Here is a 19,036-nt window from a genome sequence, read left to right as displayed (position 1 = left end):
TTTGGTTTTAATGTGATATTCTTTACCACGCATTCGCATGTTAATTCTCTTGGAGTGATTGTTTTATCATTGATCAAATTCGAATCGACGAAATTTGAGACGACGTAACGTCAATCTAGCTCTGGTTGAATATCGTCAATTTCTCTGTAACACATTTACCCAAATATGGATTCTCTTACCAGGCTAGGTTTTATTGTACACAAAACGCTTAAATATAAGTTATTTTTCTCCCCGACTTCATCAAGCCGAATTTTTGCTTCCGTTCAGAGTACAAAGATTCTAGTTTGTTTGTTAGTGTAACACATAGTACAGTCCCGTCAGTGGCGTATGAAAAATGGAAATATCAAAATGTTTATCCACACTCTGTATAAATTTGTTTCCCCCCTCAAGTACACGCGAAATACTTTCTGTTTCCAACTACTAATACCTAGCAAAATACCGTACAGTTCCAAAATTATAAGTATCATTTTTCGTTCACTCTAAATGAGTGTACATCATCATCTACGTAATAAGGCACATTTCAATTCAGACTCTCTCTCGAAGGTTGTCCCGTAAAACCAGCTGCTTCTATTGCTATTCGCACGCACGCTCTCTCCTAAATTGCTCCTTTCAAAAACACAGGTACTATCACCAGCAACCACACCGACGTTCAAATATTGGTCGACTCGAAGCCCCCGTTATCCAGCGGTCCAACGTCATCCCCGTAGTCCAGTTCGTCCTCGTTCGGGATGTCCTCCAGGTCCTGGTCGCGGTTCTCCGGACACTCTCGGCAGCGCGAGTCGTTAATGCCGTAGTTGATGCACGTCTGACCGACGCACTCGCAGCAACCGTCGTGGAACCATCTAAAGAAAAGACTCCCGTTTAATCACTGATGGATGATGGTGTTGTATATCCACTTACCGATAGCTAGACGCGCCCATGGTGAGACAGCTTTCCTTGCACTTATTCCAAGACATGCATTGAGCAAAATACGCGACGGTGCAGTTCACTGTGATCTTTGAGGGATCCTCGAAACGTGGCTTTAGTTCGTTGTCGCTGGAATCTACAATAAAAAATAAATAAATTTCAATTCATGTGTTTTTGTGTGTTAACCCTTGTATATACAAGTATGGAAAAGTTTATTGTTTCGATATTACTCAAAACAATTTTTTTACCAGTACAATTCTTAGCTGCTGGAGAGAGCAAGCCTTTATCTAATGGCGGGTTTACATTAAGGAGATCTATAGCTATAGATGGATTTATTCACGCGAAAATAGATGGAGGAGGAGAATATTGAATTAAAGAGACTTTAAACTCTGGGAGTTCATTCGTCTCTGAAGCGAAAATGGGTGTAAACGGGTGAGAATATACACGATACACTTCTTCGAGGAATATATAACTACTATGAATGGAATAAATTCAGGTATATGTAAACGCTGGTGAATTTCTCACTGGTGAGAAATCACTAAAGTTGGAAGCAGTTCTACTTCAGGTGAATAAATTCACCCAAAATATGAATATATTCATTATAGAAGTTCGCGCTAGTGTAAACGGTTGATGCGATTTCTATAATTCACATCATATTTCTTCATATGTATATATCACTAGTCTAATCCCACCGTAAGAGACATTAATTATTCATAATTTAAAACCTATTCAATAAAGGATGCGAGCTTTTAATAGTTCTGAATTTGTTCCACCCACGGCATAACTTGTTTTCAATTTAAAGTTTGTTTAATGAAGATAGATCATGAACAATTTTTACCTAATGCCCGATGTTACACAATCGATGTGGGATTATTTCGATATATTGGGTTGGGGAAATAGAAATGTCGTATATTGTCCATATATGGCAACACTTAAACATATCTTGTGTTGTACTTATCGCATCGGGTCATACTATACGGCTATTTGAAGACGACAATCTGTGCTACAAGTGTAGTTTTGACAGTGTTGTGATTTCCTTTTCAGTCTCAAGTTATAGCGCGTCAAAGATGGAGTCCACCAAGCGAGAAGTTCGCCATATTTTACGTTTTTACTACCTGCGAGGTAAAACTGCAACGAAGACGGCCGGAAAAAATCGTGTAGTTTATGGACCCGATACTGTAACGTTTCGCACAGCACAGCGTTGGTTTGATCGATTTCGTTCTGGTGTAGTGACTGTCGAAGATACACCCCGTCCTGGTAGGCCAATCGTCGTGGAAACCGAAAAATCGTTGAAATCATCCAAGTAGACCGGCATGTGAGCAATCGCTCGATTAGCCAGGAACTGGGTATAGACTATAAAACCGTTTGGAACCATTTGCAGAAGATTGGATTCCAAAAAAAAGCGGATGTATGGGTGCCACACGAGTTGACGCGAAAAAATCTTTCAGACCGAATCAACGCCTGCGATGCACTGCTGAAACGGAACGAACTCGACCCATTTTTGAAGAAGATGGTGACTGGTGATGAAAAGTGGATCACGTACGACAACCTTAAGTGAAAAAAGTCGTGGTCGAAGCGCGGTGAGCCGGCCCAAACCATCGCCAAGCCCGGATTGACGACCAGGAAGGGTTTTGCTGTGTGTTTGGTGGGATTGGAAGGGAATCATCCACTATGAGCTGCTCAACTATGGCCAGACCCTCAACTCGGTTCTCTACTGTGAGCAGCTTGACCGTTTGAAGCAGGCGATTGACCAGAAGCGGCCAGAAATGATCAATAGGAATGGTGTTGTTTTCCACCAGGACAACGCTCGGTCTCACACATCTTTGATGACCCGCCAGAAGCTATGGGAGCTCGGATGGGATGTCCTATTGCACCCACCGCATAGTCTGGACCTGGCTCCAAGTGATTGTCATCTCTTCCGGTCCATGCAAAACGCTCTTGGTGATACTAAGATGGCCTCAAAAGAGGCTTGCGAAAACTGGCTGTCTGAGTTTTTTGCAAATAAGGATAATGAAGTTGCCTTCTAAATGGCAACATGGCAGTTTGCGAACAAAACGGCGCATATTTGACCTAAATTGGATAATTTTAAGTATGTTAAATAAAGCGTCAAATTTCGATCAGAAATACGACATTTCTTTTTCCCCAACCCCGTATTATTCTCATTTAGTTCGCATTATCAACCATGACGTAAATTTACAGAACAACCATCAATGTTTCCTTATGATGAAATAAAATTTTGTTTAATGAGCTAAATATTTTGATTTTATTGGGCCATTTAACTGGAAGTCGAAGTTGGAAATTCCTTCCGACTCCGACTCCATAAGCCCTGGAAAAACTCTACGAAAATTTGTTTTGAAATTATTTTGTATTAAAATGTTAAGTTTTAGAAGAAATAACAGAAAGTTTAGAGAAAATAGGTGAGAGTCATGACTACGTTTTTTAAATGATCAAATAGAGCCAAGTAAAAATGTTCATTCAAATTTTAGCAATTTAAAACTGCCTTCCTCTGCCTAATCCGATAGAGAAGAATATGGATCCCAAACTCGAATGCCGAACTAGACGTCAACATTATACACTGTATCGTGAAATTGGTTAAACAAAAGGTTTCCACTAAACGATTTGGAAGTTTTGCACTGTTTCCTTATCAGGTATGAAATGTACTTTTGGTAAATCATTTTTCTGTAATTTAATCAGTTTTTTTGTCATGCGAAAATAATATCAATCTTTATAATATTTCAAATTACGCTCGAAACTCGTCACAGCAAAATTTCACATTGAATATGACGTAAATTATTTACACATCACTGCTTTTCAACAGAGCTACTGCCTAGTTAACGCTCACTCAGCTAAAAGCAGTCTAGTTTAAGCAGGTCCAGTTGGCTACTATCGAGTTTTTCAATGGGAGCGCTACTGGAGTTTTTTTTTTAAATAAAACAAAAACCCTTTATGTACGTAAAATCGTCTGTCTCGACCTGCCTCCGAGAGGCCGCCACTCCCAAAGACAGGTCGACGGCCGAGTCAAATTGTGTGACCTCGGCGGCTTGGAACCGCCTCGGTTCCTTACCCTCGTTAGATAAGAACGCCCCATTTTATTGACCTCGGAATATGTTTTATAACGAAAAGATAACTTCAGAGTAAAAAATTCGCTTCGTTGGCGTTGATACGTAAATACCAAAAGTTTCAGTATTTTCACTTTCTTTTTGCCAGAAATTGTTTAACTGATTTTAGAAGTTAAGCGGTTTAAATTCACCCTAGTATTCAAATTACTTACGTATCAAATATTTCATTCCACTTTCCGCATTCGGTCCGTACAGCGCCGCATCGAAGTCGATCGGAAAGGTAAAGATCTTCCAGCGTTCCTCTGGATCCTCCTCAGCGGTAAGCACATTGAAGAGATTGGGAAATCCCTCCAGCTCCTCGACATGCGACTGTCGGCTCAGCTCATTAGTGGTTTCGTTCGGCTTCGGACACATCTCCAAGCAGCTGCAGCATTCGGTGTAGAGATAACTGAGACACTCGGAACACTCCTTGCAGCAGGAGCAATTCTTCATATCGCACTTACAGCTTTGGGTCAGCATACACTTCGACACGATACTGGCGCAAACCATTTCGTTACACGAGTACGCGAATTGCGCCAAACAGAGCAGCCCTACGGCCGTCCCCACCGTTACCAGCAGTATCTTCCGGTCCCCGAGCATTGCGCTGTGTTGCGACAAATTCCAAGCGGTTCGACAGGCAGCAGTCACAATCTGCAATTAATTCGTTGATATTAAATGGTTCCAGCTTGATGAGCGGATGTCGATAAGCCAATCGTGAAGAACGCACGAGTCCGTTCTATGTATGAATGAAGATACTTGTTGTCCCCAGCAAGTCTGACGAGATCGCGCCGAGCAAATGACTTATCGCCAAGGTCACCACCGATCACTGGATTCTAGCGGTTGAAAGCGATTGAATATTCCGTTGACACACTTTCCAACTGTACTCAGCAGTTATGAAACAACTCGATTTAAACGATGCACCACAAATCAATACAGGGTATTCTCCGTTTGTGTACAATCGAATATATTTTTACTTCCTAGCGAGGGTAATTAACATGTAAACAAATCAACTTGCGCATCGCGGGGAATACGCGGACAAGTGTACCGAGAAATAACGCAAATGTTCGATATCTCACTAATACAGACACGCGCACACAGGAGCGATGAAGGAAGTTCACTTCCATTGGGTAGCTGAGCTAGTCAAAATAACCATTTAATCTTTAACCAGAATATTATTACACTTCGAAAGTATTGTATTTCTTCTCTGGTCAAAAAATCTGTGATTGTCTCACGATCGGCACGCTTTACTTCACCACGAATCAAGCGGCCAAATCTTCGAACCATCAACAGTATGTGTGTTGTTGGGCATCCAAGATCAGCTATCGATCGCCCGTTACCTGTATTCGTATACGCAGCAGCAGCAAGTCAATAAGATACAGCCAACACACACCATCTGGAGCACTCTCACGCGAACGCGAAGGAAATGTAGAAAATTCCTTTCATCGTAACAAACAGCCCAAGCCAAATTTCACATCATCTGCAGCTGTATCAATCCAACACTTCCTTCAGCTTCTCACCAATCATTTCACGCGATCCTTGCTCATCAGAAACTTCCCGAGGACAACAGCCAGAACTCACCTGTGCAGGCAACAGCCTCCTCTTCACGAAGCGAAGAACCTCTACTCTGACAACAGCAGCAGAAGAAGCAAAAAAAATTAAGTCTCACGTTAAACTCACAACGGTCTTCGTTCAACTTGTTTTCTCGGTGGTCCACGATCGTTTGCATCGACACAGTCCGATCGACCTCGTAGGGATGCGTGTGCACGGGACGTATCTTTCTCTTTCTCTCCGCCAAACAGGTAATGAATTTTATGCAGCTCACTCTCGCGCTCTCCAGAAATGCGCTATGACGCTCTCTTAATCTTCGTCTATCTCTCTCTCTGTCCTATCGGTCAAGAGATACGAGTACCGAGTACACGTGCTTCGAGGCGCCGCTTAGCCAAAAATAAAACGATTATGGTTGAGATTGGTTTCCAGGAATTTAGAATGGGGCTTTCTTCCTGTCGGTTGTGTTTTAGAATTCCGTTGCCTATATGAACGGGACGAATCTATTGAGATGTATGTGGGTGGCGTTAATATACCCCTCCAAGTTATGTTTCACACAGGGAGCGGTAGGAAAAAATGCGGAAATTTGTGGTATTTATTTCAAATCCCATTTTCAACTACTTTAAGCAATAATATCAACATTCCTGAGTTCAGCTATTTTTATTAGGTCCTTCCGAACAAATTCATTCGATGTGTCCTCAATTTTCGACGCCGGATACGACGTTTCAGACATGAGACTGTAACAGCTTATCCACAATGTACCCAGACCACTAAGTGAATTTTGTTGAACCTATGAGATTGACATGAAACTCTCAGTACCTATTCCGAAATTGGTTTTTTATAGAGGGTATATCATAACGAGGGTACGTTATACGCTCGCTAAAGCTCGGTCGGATCTTGTTAAAGGATCGTATCCTGTGTTTCAAACTAACCGGGCAATCAGTGGAACACAGGTTTGGGTGCGAGACACCGCCGGTTCCGACGGCGGGTCGGCGGTGGACTCTGGTCGCGTCATCTTGTCGGCTTGGGCCGTCTCGATTCCTTATTCTCGTTAAGGGGGTATTCTAGTGTAGAGACACGAATTTCAGACGTTTTTAGAGCTCCGTAAAAATAAAACAAAGAGTATTTTCAGGATCCATCATATCATTATTTTTTCATCTATCTTCTAACAATAAAACAAAAATTGAACGGAGAAAAAATATTCATAACTAGAATAGTTGAAGTGATGAAGCGAGGGGTTTCAAAAAAAAAGTTGTGTCATGGCGTACACGATTCCAGCCCTTCTGGTTATCTGAAACAAAAAAATCGAACAAATTCTGAATCAGTAAAGATGTCGATGTCGCATGAACCCCAGACAAGTCAAAAACATGATTTTTTAACAAAATGGCGGCCGTTTGAAAAACAAGCTGCGTAAAACGTTTTTTCTTACGTTTCCCGATTTTTTAAAAATAGTAAAATTTGGAAAATATTATTTGTTAGAGGTTCATGCGATAGAGAGATGTATTCATATAAATTCGGCATGATTCGGTTCAGTAGAACTTGAGATATTGTGTACGCCAGTTTGTTAAAACTAGTTTCAAGAAAAACGCCTTTGATGTTGATTGTTATGGCCGTAGTAGGTTAGATACCGCATCACTGAAATGGCTCTAGCTCGGTAAATAATGGGATTTTTGATAAGCCCTTTCTAGGGTATATTCTTGAATGCCTAAACTACAGAAATATGAATGGGATTTTTTTCAAATTTCTAGACTAGAATACTGCCTTAAATCATTATCATCATTTCATCGACCTCAGAATTAATCAGAAATAGAAATTATGTTGTTTTTTTCTATGAGGCATTTCAACCATCTTGTTTTTCCGACGTTACAATATTTCTAGCCTACTATACTTTTTCTGAGCGGTCGTTTCTGTTGCAGTTGTTTAGTGGTGCGCTTTATTCCGGTCACGATTTCAGACATGCAGAAAAGTTTGGTGACTAAAATTAACTATGATTAAAAAATAAACAATTCTGTAAAAGTTACACTAGTTAAATAAGAGTAAGGACTACGTGTTAAACTACCTCAAACAACGTCATGTAACAATTTTCATCCAAATTTCAACCATGCTTTCGAGCTTGCTCATTTGATAGAAAATAAATTGTTTCACAAACAGGGATGAATTATTTTGACGATTGTTTTTAAGGCAAAGTTGTCACTATGCACATGGTAATTGGACTTGAGACGGATGAATTACAGATTGTAAAAGTAGATTTTTATCGAGGATGGAATAAGGGTGAATAAAACAAAATGGTATACCCAGTGGCGTAGCATGACCGAGAACACACGGGGCGAGTTGCTAGGGTGTCACCATTCTTTAATACTTAGTTTTTTGTTCTCGAATGGAAAATCAAACAGTTACAAAATAAGAAAATAAATAAAATATGGTTTATTTGTGGATGTCGAAATGTGACTCAAATAATTCTTATCAAATAAATGTCTTTGGGAGCTGAGACCGACACTGATATTGTACAAGTGCTTCCCGTTAAGTGAGCTTTCGCCCTCTTGTTGTGGGCTCAATGGGATGCGCAGCAGTGGCTTCTTGTAGAGAGGCACAAGAAGCCACAGAGACGTACATGGTTAGAAACAGCTTTAATATAAGATTTGGAACCGATTCTTGAAAAACCGAACCGATTCAACATTCCCTTTTCCATCGTTGGAACGGGCCCGGAAAGTATTTCGCCTGGTTTACTCATCTTATGAGGAATTCTCCTTCTAGTAACAAATTTTAGGGGGTTTTTGTGTAATAGATAAAACAAATGTTAATCGATAGATAGGAATACTCTAACGCCTAAAAATGGCTACAATGTAATATAAAACAAAAGTTATCTTAATATAAAAATGTACACGAATAAATGCTACAGCTGAATTGCTGAATGAGCCTGATAAAATAACAACAGATAGGATAAAAAAACAAATTTTTAATCGTAGGATTTAAAAAAAAGCTTCTTAACACGTTGAATGCCACATTTTTATAGTTTTATAGACTCTATGGAAATTTTTAAACGTATTAGGGCCAACGTTTATTATCGTAGTGGAATGTATTTTTGTTCTAAAGGGAATGCATATAAGTTTATCTTCTATATATAAAAATCTCATGTCACGGTGTTTGTAAACGAACTCCTCCGAATCGGCTCGACCGATTTTGATGAAATTATGCATAAAAAACTTGTTAAGCATGAGAATAGGTTGTAAATTATATACGAAACTGTTAGGATACCGATTAATATATATTTAATATCGAGTAGGGTGCCTCTATGCAAAAAAAAAACTGAATATTTTTTTTTAACTTCAAACAATACATATAACTACAAATTCTAACCCCCATACCATATTTGTAATCGTGACTTTAGTAGTTTTGTACAAACAATATTCAAATAATTTGACCGTCGGTCGTTTTTCAAACAGAACGAATTTATTTATGTTGTTAGATGACAGATGGCGCTAGATCGAACTTTCATCCACACATTCGTCTCACTTCGTCTAAATCCAGGGGTATCGCCGGCGAGCTGGAAGTATTTTTTGATGAACACAACGAATTATTGAAATACTTCAAATCACAATTGCTCGGTTTACAGAATGACAATCACGATATTGTCATCAATTGTGGTAAAACATCTGCTGGAGAGCACGTGTCTAGATTTAGTGCGCAAGCGTTACTAAAATCATAGAAGGTGTCTGCACAATGACGCGAGAAATTGTGATTCGAAGAAAAAACAATAATCTGAAATTCATCGTTAACGCACATCGTTCATACGACTCTCTCCATGTTCATCTTCGATAGCACTAACGTTCCCAACGTTCGCCTTCTCATCGTAGTATTACTTGCATCATTTTTAGTAGTACTTAGTTGAAATTTCTATACAAAACAACACGCCTTGAATGTGTTCTGAGTGGAAAGCTCTGGAATAGGTGTGACAGAAGAATTATCTTTGACCGTTCTGAAAGAACAAGATGAATATAGCACAAACATTATGGCGGGTTTACACTAGGGAGATCTATAGCTATAGATGGATTTATTCACCTGAAAATAGGTGTAAACGGATGAGAATAAATATGATACACTTATTCGAGGTATATATAACTTGAATAAATTCAGCATATGTAAACGCTTATGAATTTCTCACTGGTGAGAAATCACTAAAGTTGGATGCAGTTCTACTTCAGGTGAATAAATTCACCGAAAATATGAATATATTCATTATAGAAGTTCAGGCTAGTGTAAACGGTTGATGCGATTTCTATAAATCTCGTCATATTTCTTCACATGAATATATCACTAGTCTAAACCTACCCTTAGACAACGTGATCCTGCGATTAAAACAAAGGAGTGCGCTCGATGAATTGTATGTGTATCGTATGATGTCATTATATGATGTCGTGAGCTGTACCAACAATTCATGGTCGACATGTACGCGAAGATAGAGAGCGCACAACTGCGACCTACTCAACATGAGTAGCTTGAGGAAGAATACATTCAGTTGGGAAACGCTATCATGAGCAATGCCGTAACAGTGCCAGAGTCAAAATTACCTGAACGGATTGCAATTTTGCATTTCGAAATTCGTTCGACTCAAGTCCAAATGTGTGAACCTTGGAATGCAATTCGACATAGACAACATTGAGCTCCGCGTTCCATTTCTGTGGAGCCAAAATGCAAAATGGATATTCGGTCGGAATAAACACGCTTTTAAACCATTTTTTTAATGAAAGGTAATTATACATATCAAAAATGTATTAGACGTGCAAGAGCAACACATTCTCTGCAATTGGGGGATAAATCTTGAACAAAAATTGGGTCTGACGATGATTTTATATTATATATAAAGTTTTGGTGGAAATGCAAGGAAATTTAAAGACAAAAACGTTAAGTTGTGGTTAGGACTATGTCTTCTATGTATTTAAACGACATCGAGTGATCGTGAAATTCGATCTAGTTTCAAACCAATATGATTCTGGAATATGAATAACTTCTCAATACTGTTACCACAATAATGGAGTATGGTCCATGCGGTGATTCGAAATCTTCATTGCCTTGCATGGTAGATGGAATATGTGCAAAGCGTTTTCCTAGAGAATTCAACAACAACACGATCGCAAGCGTAGGAGAATATCTAATATGTCAACGAATAAATACTGATAATGTCATTCACAAATATCAACAACGCTGACATTGAAATTGAAAATCGTTGAGTAATACCATATTTGCCTCAGCTGAGCAAAGAGCAATTAATATATTTGCAACTCCGTGGATGAAGGAAGTGGTAATATGACTGTGATTCTAGATTAGAATACCGCTGTGAATACTCCTCGATTCAATGACAACAACGAAGTAATGCGGTATGACGCAGCCTCGACTAGACTGTTCCCATTAAAAGAAAAAAAAATCAGTGCATTGAGCGTGATTACAACGTTACTCAGAGATTATCCTTTGGTTTGCAAATAAAATAACTACTTTTAAAACTGAATGAAGTTAAAGAAGAAAAAAAAGTTCTGGAGGTTTTTTCATTCAATTACATCTTTTTCTTCCAATAAATACCAACAACGCCTAAAAAACACAATAGCAATATTACAGAGACACGCACAGTCTGTAAGTATATGAGTTACGATTTAGCGCAACCCCTGTCCGTCTTTCCCGACTTTCCCCTAATTGTAAAATTATAGTAAAAGGAAATTGTAAAGGGTCAATTAGAAGATTAATCAATGGCGAGTTCTGCGATTGAATCCATGAACATTCGCGTAGTAAGAAAACGTGAATGTTCGAAAGAGTTTATATTTTGATTAATTTTGGGCGAGACGAAGTTCGCCAGTTCAGCCAGTCATATTATATTTCTCTTAAGGCCCATTTATACGTTGCTAGTAGCTGACTTGAGAATTAGTAGCTACTGACCCGGTGAACTCGCTTGACAATTGGTTGACTCGCCTTGTCCGTTCACACAGTGTGAGATGCTGACGCGAAACTAGATACTGCAGCATTGGCTTACCAGGGATGCCAGATGATTTTTGAAATGTCCATCAAATAGTCAGAAACAGCAATCAGGTCCGAATTTGACAGATGATTGATCTGAATTCGACTTCTCTATAGGCAGTATTCGTCTCAGGTTTTCAGATGAATATATTTTATTTAGTTGCACAATTTTATAATAAAAATACTTTGTGCTGAATTTCTTCGAACTGAAGGTACTATCCGAAAAAGCAGAAAGGCGAAATGATTTGGGCCAGGAATTGAATGCAAGGAAAAGGAGCAATAAAAAAAATATGGAAGGAACTCTTTGATGATGATCCTCTGGAGTACAGAGCAGTGTTGAGAAAAACACCTGAATTAGAGGAAACACTGTTGGATTCCATTGGTCCAAAAATACAACGCCAAGATACACTCATGAGGGATGCTATACCTGCAAGAGTGAAATTAAAAAACGACATTGATGTGCCTTGCTTCTGGAATATCGTTCAGATTGTTGTCGATATTTTTTAGAATCTCGAAAGCATTCATAGCTAAGATAATTCCGGAAGTATGTGATGCTATAAATGACAACCTAAAAGATTTTTTTTAAATTTTATTTAGTTTGCCTTGCCAGCAGCTTCGTGTACCAATTTTTGAAATAAAAATGATGGTAGATTTGCAGGTGGAATAAATACGCGTCAAAATTGAAATAATGAATGAAAATGTACTTTTTAAAATCGGATGTGTATTATGTTTTTAGAACAATACTTTCTTTGCAAGTTGTGAGTAAATTTTGAATTAAAATTATGCCTGATAATGATTCTATATTAGAGATTCTCAAGAAAGCTATCTCAAAAAGAAAGCGTGCCCAGCCAGCGTGCATATCAAAATAACAACGATTTCGTTTAGAAACTATGAGGGTTTTATTTGTTTTTCCAATAATTTTCAAGTCTATAAATATCTTCGCATATTTTCAAATACCTTAAAAATAGAGACATGTCTTTACATTTGGCATCCCTGATTCGGAGGCTAAATTCTGTTTTTGACGTTTTGAGAGTTGCGAGTGCGAGTGAATTCAAAAAACTTTGAAGTAGCTCGCACGCCGGATTACACATGACACTAACTGGCATGATGTGTTCACACGGTGTGAGTAGCTGCACTGCAGTAACTGACTAGACCTACTCGTATGCTTACTCGCACCGTCTGAACCCGGCTTTAGGCGCCGTGCACAAAAAACATAACGCTAAAAATCCGGATTTTTACCCTACGTAACGCAATTTCCAATCTCTAATACACAGTAAGGGTGCTCATACACTGTTTGACCGAAGCCAAATATTTGACTCTTTTTGACAGATAAAATTTGGTCGACGTGTACTGATCAAACTGATCACTGCTACACAAAACACAACAAGCAAATATTCAATTTTTGGATGCCTCGAATACTTTTTTAGTCTGTTCTTCGAACCTGTCGGTACATGGTTAGGTTACCTTGAATATTTCAGTTGATTTTATCCATGTTCGGTGTTTGACATTGTTTAACACTGTTGAATATTTAAGAGTGGCAAACAAAATAGTGTTTGTACAAATATCAAATCAAACTTTATCTGTCAAAATATATCAAATATTTGACCTCCGGGCAAACAGTGTACGGCCACCTTAAGTATTGTAACCTCGTACCCACCTCCCCCCAGCCCCTCGCGCGTTACGTAATTTTTGCACAAGCCTTATGGAATTATCTACACTGGAGGAAAACATTAGTAAATGCAGCTACCAAATCTTTAGTAGTTTTTTTTTTAATTGAATCGTTTATTTTTACAGGCTCAGTTACATAGGTTTAAAGGAGCCGAACTCCTTACTGTATTGTTACTAGTATATAAACATTTTTCCTTAATTCTAATGTTAATAATATAGGAAACCGATTACTCGCGGTCAACTCGAGTTTAGAAGGGTGACATATTTTCTTCAGGAAAAGGAGGGGATATGAGGATATGTTGAAAATGATCACACTCACACTCTCAATCACACTCTCAATCACACTCATCACACTCAATTCTTAAACCTATCTTATATCTAATATGTATTTACATTTCATCTTATTCTTAAGAAGGGATCCGATCTCTCACAAAGGAAAAGGAAAAGGAAAAACTAAGGGTATAAGGACAATCACACACGAAGATCGATAGCTTTAAGGAATACATATATTTGGGACATGTAATCAAGGTCTAACCGAGCCAACACGTCTCTCACCGGCACCATGGGCTGCCTTCCTCGGGCCCGAAGGGTGACTACTAAATTCGATCTGGCGACAAGATACAGCTCGCACGACCAAACAACGTGCTCGATGTCGTGGTAACCTTGGCCACAAACACAAAGATTGTTGTCGGCAAGATTAATACGAAAGAGTAGCGCATCTAACGAACAGTGATTGGACATTAGTCGGGAGAAGGTGCGAATAAAGTCCCGACTCAAGTCCAGACTTTTGAACCATGGTTTGAGGCTAACCTTAGGGATAATCGAGTGGAGCCACCGGCCCAGTTCATCTTCGTTCCATTTGCGTTGCCAGTTAACTATGTTATTTTTGCGGACTAAAGAATAAAATTCATTGAAGGCGATTTGACGCTGATATATATCGCCTTCAATTGCACCTACCTTTGCTAATGAGTCAGCCCTCTCATTACCCAGAATTGAGCAATGTGAAGGGACCCAGATAAAGGTAATGACATAACAGCGTCTGGATAAAGCACTCAAAATTTCTCGTATTCTCTCAAGGAAGTACGGCGAGTGCTTTTCCGGCCTCACTGAACGGATAGCTTCGACAGAGCTAAGACTATCCGTTACAATGTAATAGTGTTCAACAGGTCGTGAGGCGACGCTGTCCAGCGCCCAGTGTATCGCTGCCAATTCAGCAATATACACTGAGCAAGGATTCTGAAGACTGTGTGAGGTGCTAAAAAATTCGTTGAACACTCCAAATCCTGTGGACTCGTTCATAGAGGACCCATCAGTAAAGTACATATTATCACAATTGATATCCCCATACTTTGCATCGAAGATCGTTGGAACGATCCTCGATCGAAGATAATCTGATGTTCCATGGATATCCTGCTTCATGGACAGATCAAAATGCACAGAGGAATTGATGTAGTCAGGAAAACAAACACGGTTGGGAATATACGAAGAAGGATCAACCTGCATGGAGACGAATTCATGATATGAGCTCATGAATCCAGAATGAAAATTTAGCTCGATCAGCTGCTCAAAATTTCCGATCACCAATGGGTTCATAACCTTACACCGGATGAGGAACCGAAGAGATAATAAATTGAAGCGATCTTTTAGTGGGAGTAGGCCTGCCAAAACCTCGAGACTCATGGTATGCGTTGAGGGCATACATCCCAACGCGATACGGAGACAAAGATACTGAATTCGCTCGAGTTTAATGAGGTGTGTTTTGGCAGCTGTTTGAAAACAGAAACTGCCATACTCCATCACTGAGAGAATAGTTGTTCGATACAACATTATAAGATCTTCAGGATGGGCTCCCCACCAGGTGCCGGTAATTGTACGGAGAAAGTTTATTCTTTGTTGACATTTTTTACTCAGATACCTAATATTGCCCCCCCAAGTACATTTAGAGTCGAACCAGACCCCAAGATACTTGAATGACATAGCATGAGTGATCGGTTTACCCAAAAGTTGAAGCTTTGGTTTTGCTGGTTTATGCTTCCTAGAAAAAACCACCATCTCTGTTTTCTCCGTGGAGAATTCGATCCCTAGCCCAATGGCCCAGGTTGAAAAATTGTTCAAAGTATCTTGTAAGGATTCTTGCAGATCGGATTCGTTTGATCCTACGACAGACACCACTCCATCATCTGCAAGTTGTTTTAGGCTGCAATTTTGTGTAAGGCAATTGTCAATGTCGCTTACGTAGAAGTTGTACAAAAGGGGGCTTAAACATGAGCCCTGGGGGAGTCCCATGTAAGAGACCCGACTTACTGCCGAATCTCCGTGAGAAAAGTTCAAATGTTTCTCACAAAGCAAGTTATATAACATATTATTCAATAGAGGCGGCAGACCCCGAGATTGTAATTTGTCTGACAAAACCTCTATTGAAACAGAATCAAAGGCCCCCTTTATGTCCAAGAATACTGAAGCCATTTGTTTTTTTTCGGCGTAAGCCATTTGAATTTCTGAAGAAAGCAACGCAAGACAATCATTCGTCCCCTTGCCCCTGCGGAACCCATATTGTGTATCTGAGAATAGGCCATTCGTTTCAACCCATCGATCAAGGCGAAACAAGATAATTTTCTCCAACAATTTCCGTATACAAGACAGCATTGCTATTGGGCGGTACGAATTGAAGTCGGACGCGGGTTTTCTGGGTTTTTGAATAGCTATAACTCGTACTTGTCTCCAATCATCTGGAACAATATTATGCTCCAGAAACCGATTGAATAAGTTCAACAAGCGATGTTTCGCCACATCAGGGAGTTTTTTCAGCAAGTTGAACTTAATTCTATCCGATCCCGGAGCAGAATTGTTACAAGAAAGGAGAGCAAGAGAGAATTCTACCATCGAAAACTCGGAATCAAGATCGCACCTATCTTGTGGTATATCTCGAATAATTCTTTGCACTGGAGCGGAATCGGGACAAACCTTTCGTGCAAAATTAAAAATCCATCGATGTGAATATTCTTCGCTTTCATTGGATGAAGAGCGATTTCTCATGTTTCGAGCCACTTTCCATAATTTTTTCATTGACGTTTCTCGTGATAAACCTCCCACGAAATTTCGCCAATAAGCACGTTTTTTCCCTTTGATCAAGTTTTTAAATTGATTTTCAAGGTCCAAATACGTCTGAAAATTTTCAGGGGTTCCACGTTTCCGAAAAGCTTTAAATGCATTCGATTTATCTCCATAAAGCTTGGAACACTAGCCATCCCACCATGGATTGGGAGGCCTTCGACGAATAGTGGAACCTGGGATGGGTTTCGTTTGAGCGCGAACCGCGCTGTCATATATCAAACGAGAATGAAGTTATACTCCTCCAATGGAGGCAAACCATCTCTGGAATTGATGGCTAGAGCAATCGCGTCCGCATATTTTTTCCAGTCAATGTGTCTTGTGAGGTCATATGCCATGTTTATAGATTCAGAAGAATTCGACCCAATGGTGATAGAAATTTTGATTGGCAAGTGGTCACTACCGTTGGGATCCTGGATTACATTCCACTTGCAATCTAACGATAGTGAATTCGAGCAAAGCGAGAGGTCAAGAGCACTTGGGTTAGCAGGAGGTTTAGGTACACATGTTGTTTCCCCAGTGTTCAAAACGGTCATATTGAAGCTGTTACAAAGGTCATATATCAACGATGAACGATTGTCGTCGTACTGTTCCCCCCAGGCAGTTCCGTGAGAGTTGAAGTCTCCCAAGATTAATCGTGGCTCAGGAAGGAGTGAGCACATGTCAACAAGTTGCTTGCGGCTAACCGCAGCTCTCGGAGGCCAATACAAGCTGACTATACAGAGGTCTTTGCCTCTGATGTTGAAATCTTTAGTAGTTGAAACATTGGTAAAATGTACGCATTTTTGGTATATATTACCAAAACTTTGTAAAACGGTTGTTTTATGCAATATACATCCCTACTAAAGATTCGTACATTTTACTTCATAGCATATGTAACCTCGATTGTTTTCATTTCTAGGAATTGTGATGTGCGTACTTCGCAGTCGTCATTCCTCTTGAGGAAACAAATCTATTCGGTGGAATGTTTTTTTTTGGTTTCTATTAGATTCAAATATATGTAACTTTTGTTTCTCTTCGACGAAAACCAATTCTCGACCACAAAGATATCGAGAACTTGCTTTCGCTGGGGGAAAACAAAAGTTTAATTCGTTGTATTGAAATCTTAATACACCGAATCTTATAAAAATAAACTTCAACACAATCCTTTCCCTTTTCATTTTCAGCTTCTAACCTTGGATTAAAATTGCACAGTTGACTGGTGGAATATCCAATGTATACTATACTAAGCATTTGCAACACAAATAAATCTCAGGTAATCACACATATTTTATCACAAATCCATATTTATAAATAACCATAATCATACATCAGGAAACGGGAGAGCAAATAATGTGGAGGAAATGTACTGCGATCTGGTCCCATCAACTGCCAACTAATCAGTAACTAATCAGTTGTTCCTGTCCTAAAGGATGAAAATGTGCAACTGGAAAAAGAGCAAAACATTGATTAGCGAGGGTTTGAAAAAACATATGAGATTGATTTGGTCGAGGCTGCGATCAAATCTGTTCATTGGCACGAGCAATATTTGGATGTAGAATGTAGGATATAGGAAATTGCTGTGTAAAGGATAATGTATGATTGAAGACAACTTTATAAATAAGAATTAATTATTAACAACATAATGTCATTATCCCATATCATTATCTCTTACAAATAAAAAACAACGTTTTCACTGATGTGGCTCCAATGGTGGGCCAACATGCCCACCATCCTACAAAAAAAATACCTATCAATTTTCTTTTGTAGGATGTACCTAAGATAAGATCAGACAATAGGGGGTCTTTCACGGACCAAATTTCTGTCAGTCGTTCTGATTTCTGATTAGCTGATTTCGATAAATTTTGTAAACAAAGCCGATTTTTTCATTGTTGCCAATAAAAATAAATAGCGTTGGATTTGTATTGAATTTAGAAATGGCGAATTTAATGAATATTACGATATTTAGTTTAAAGGAAATGTGAAGGAATTATATGCAAGTTTATGTATGTGTTTTTTAACAATGGAGCAAAGTAAACGGCAAAACACTCATTTGTCAATTTAGCTTCGTTAGTTCCCTAATGCGGTTTCATATTTTGGAATATAATTTCCATTGCCAAGAAGAAATGGAAAGTCTCATCATTCACTATGCAGATGGCAGAGTTGTTAGCTCTAGCTCGTAAATATGAAAAAAGAGAAGGTTGATACCATCCAGGTTGTGTTCTGCTGACTACCAATTGTTACACTGCTGACATGTTGTTTCCCGCTGACTTATTTTGATGATGTAAAGAGCTACGAATTTTGTTCTGTTCCGTCGAGGTAAGTTTTCGCTTCATCGACGGTGTACTCACAGTCGAATTCAATATTAATGTCATCCACATTATCACTAAAATTAGATGAAGCTGAAATTCGATATGATGTTGATGCTGCTTCACTGTCCATCAATCTCTGGGTTGAACATTCTTCTCGCCGCTTTGATAGCAAGTCCATCAATCCAACAAGATGTTCTTGTGTATCCGCTATATGCGAAGCATTCGGTACTACGGTCATGTATTGCGAAAAAGCGAAAAAGTCACGATTGTGGAGTTGAGAGCCGTTGTTTTGCACGAATCAACGAGAAAAGATTCTCCAGACAATCTTGGACGAGTTGTTATGAAAATCATTATTATATTATCGATATGGGATGAAATACTTATTTTATCCTTTATCCTTTTTAAGATTGCCTT

At 39.1% G+C, this 19,036-nt stretch overlaps 1 protein-coding gene across 2 annotated transcripts; it reads right to left on the bottom strand.

The window, feature by feature from the left end:
* Positions 1–170: 170 nt before the first annotated feature.
* LOC129762261 (protein twisted gastrulation) lies at positions 171–5,737 on the bottom strand. 2 transcript variants are annotated; one of them, XM_055760359.1, is made up of 4 exons: positions 5,583–5,737; positions 4,178–4,655; positions 901–1,042; positions 171–842 (listed from the first exon to the last, which is right to left on the bottom strand). In XM_055760359.1, the coding sequence occupies exons 2-4, from the start codon at positions 4,602–4,604 to the stop codon at positions 650–652; spliced, it is 762 nt and encodes a 253-aa protein (XP_055616334.1). In that variant the 5' UTR covers positions 4,605–4,655; positions 5,583–5,737; the 3' UTR covers positions 171–649. The 2 variants fall into 2 exon arrangements, with proteins under 2 accessions (XP_055616334.1, XP_055616335.1); XM_055760360.1 differs by lacking the exon at positions 5,583–5,737 and adding an exon at positions 4,732–5,226.
* Positions 5,738–19,036: the final 13,299 nt, after the last annotated feature.

This window comes from Toxorhynchites rutilus, chromosome 1 (assembly GCF_029784135.1).
Source record: "Toxorhynchites rutilus septentrionalis strain SRP chromosome 1, ASM2978413v1, whole genome shotgun sequence".
NCBI classification, from domain to species: Eukaryota; Metazoa; Arthropoda; class Insecta; order Diptera; family Culicidae; genus Toxorhynchites; species Toxorhynchites rutilus.
Note: the sequence above shows the minus strand (reverse complement) of the source record. Positions and strands in the feature narration are given on the sequence as shown.

Excerpts from the sequence above, each read along its gene's own strand:
- LOC129762261 (XM_055760359.1), bottom strand. The coding sequence starts at position 4,604 with ATGCTCGGGGACCGGAAGATACTGCTGGTAACGGTGGGGACGGCCGTA. Across the intron at positions 1,043-4,177 it reads TGGAATGAAATATTTGATAC|ATTCCAGCGACAACGAACTA; the intron begins GTAAGTAATTTG and ends TTTTTATTGTAG. Across the intron at positions 843-900 it reads ATGGGCGCGTCTAGCTATCG|ATGGTTCCACGACGGTTGCT; the intron begins GTAAGTGGATAT and ends TCTTTTCTTTAG.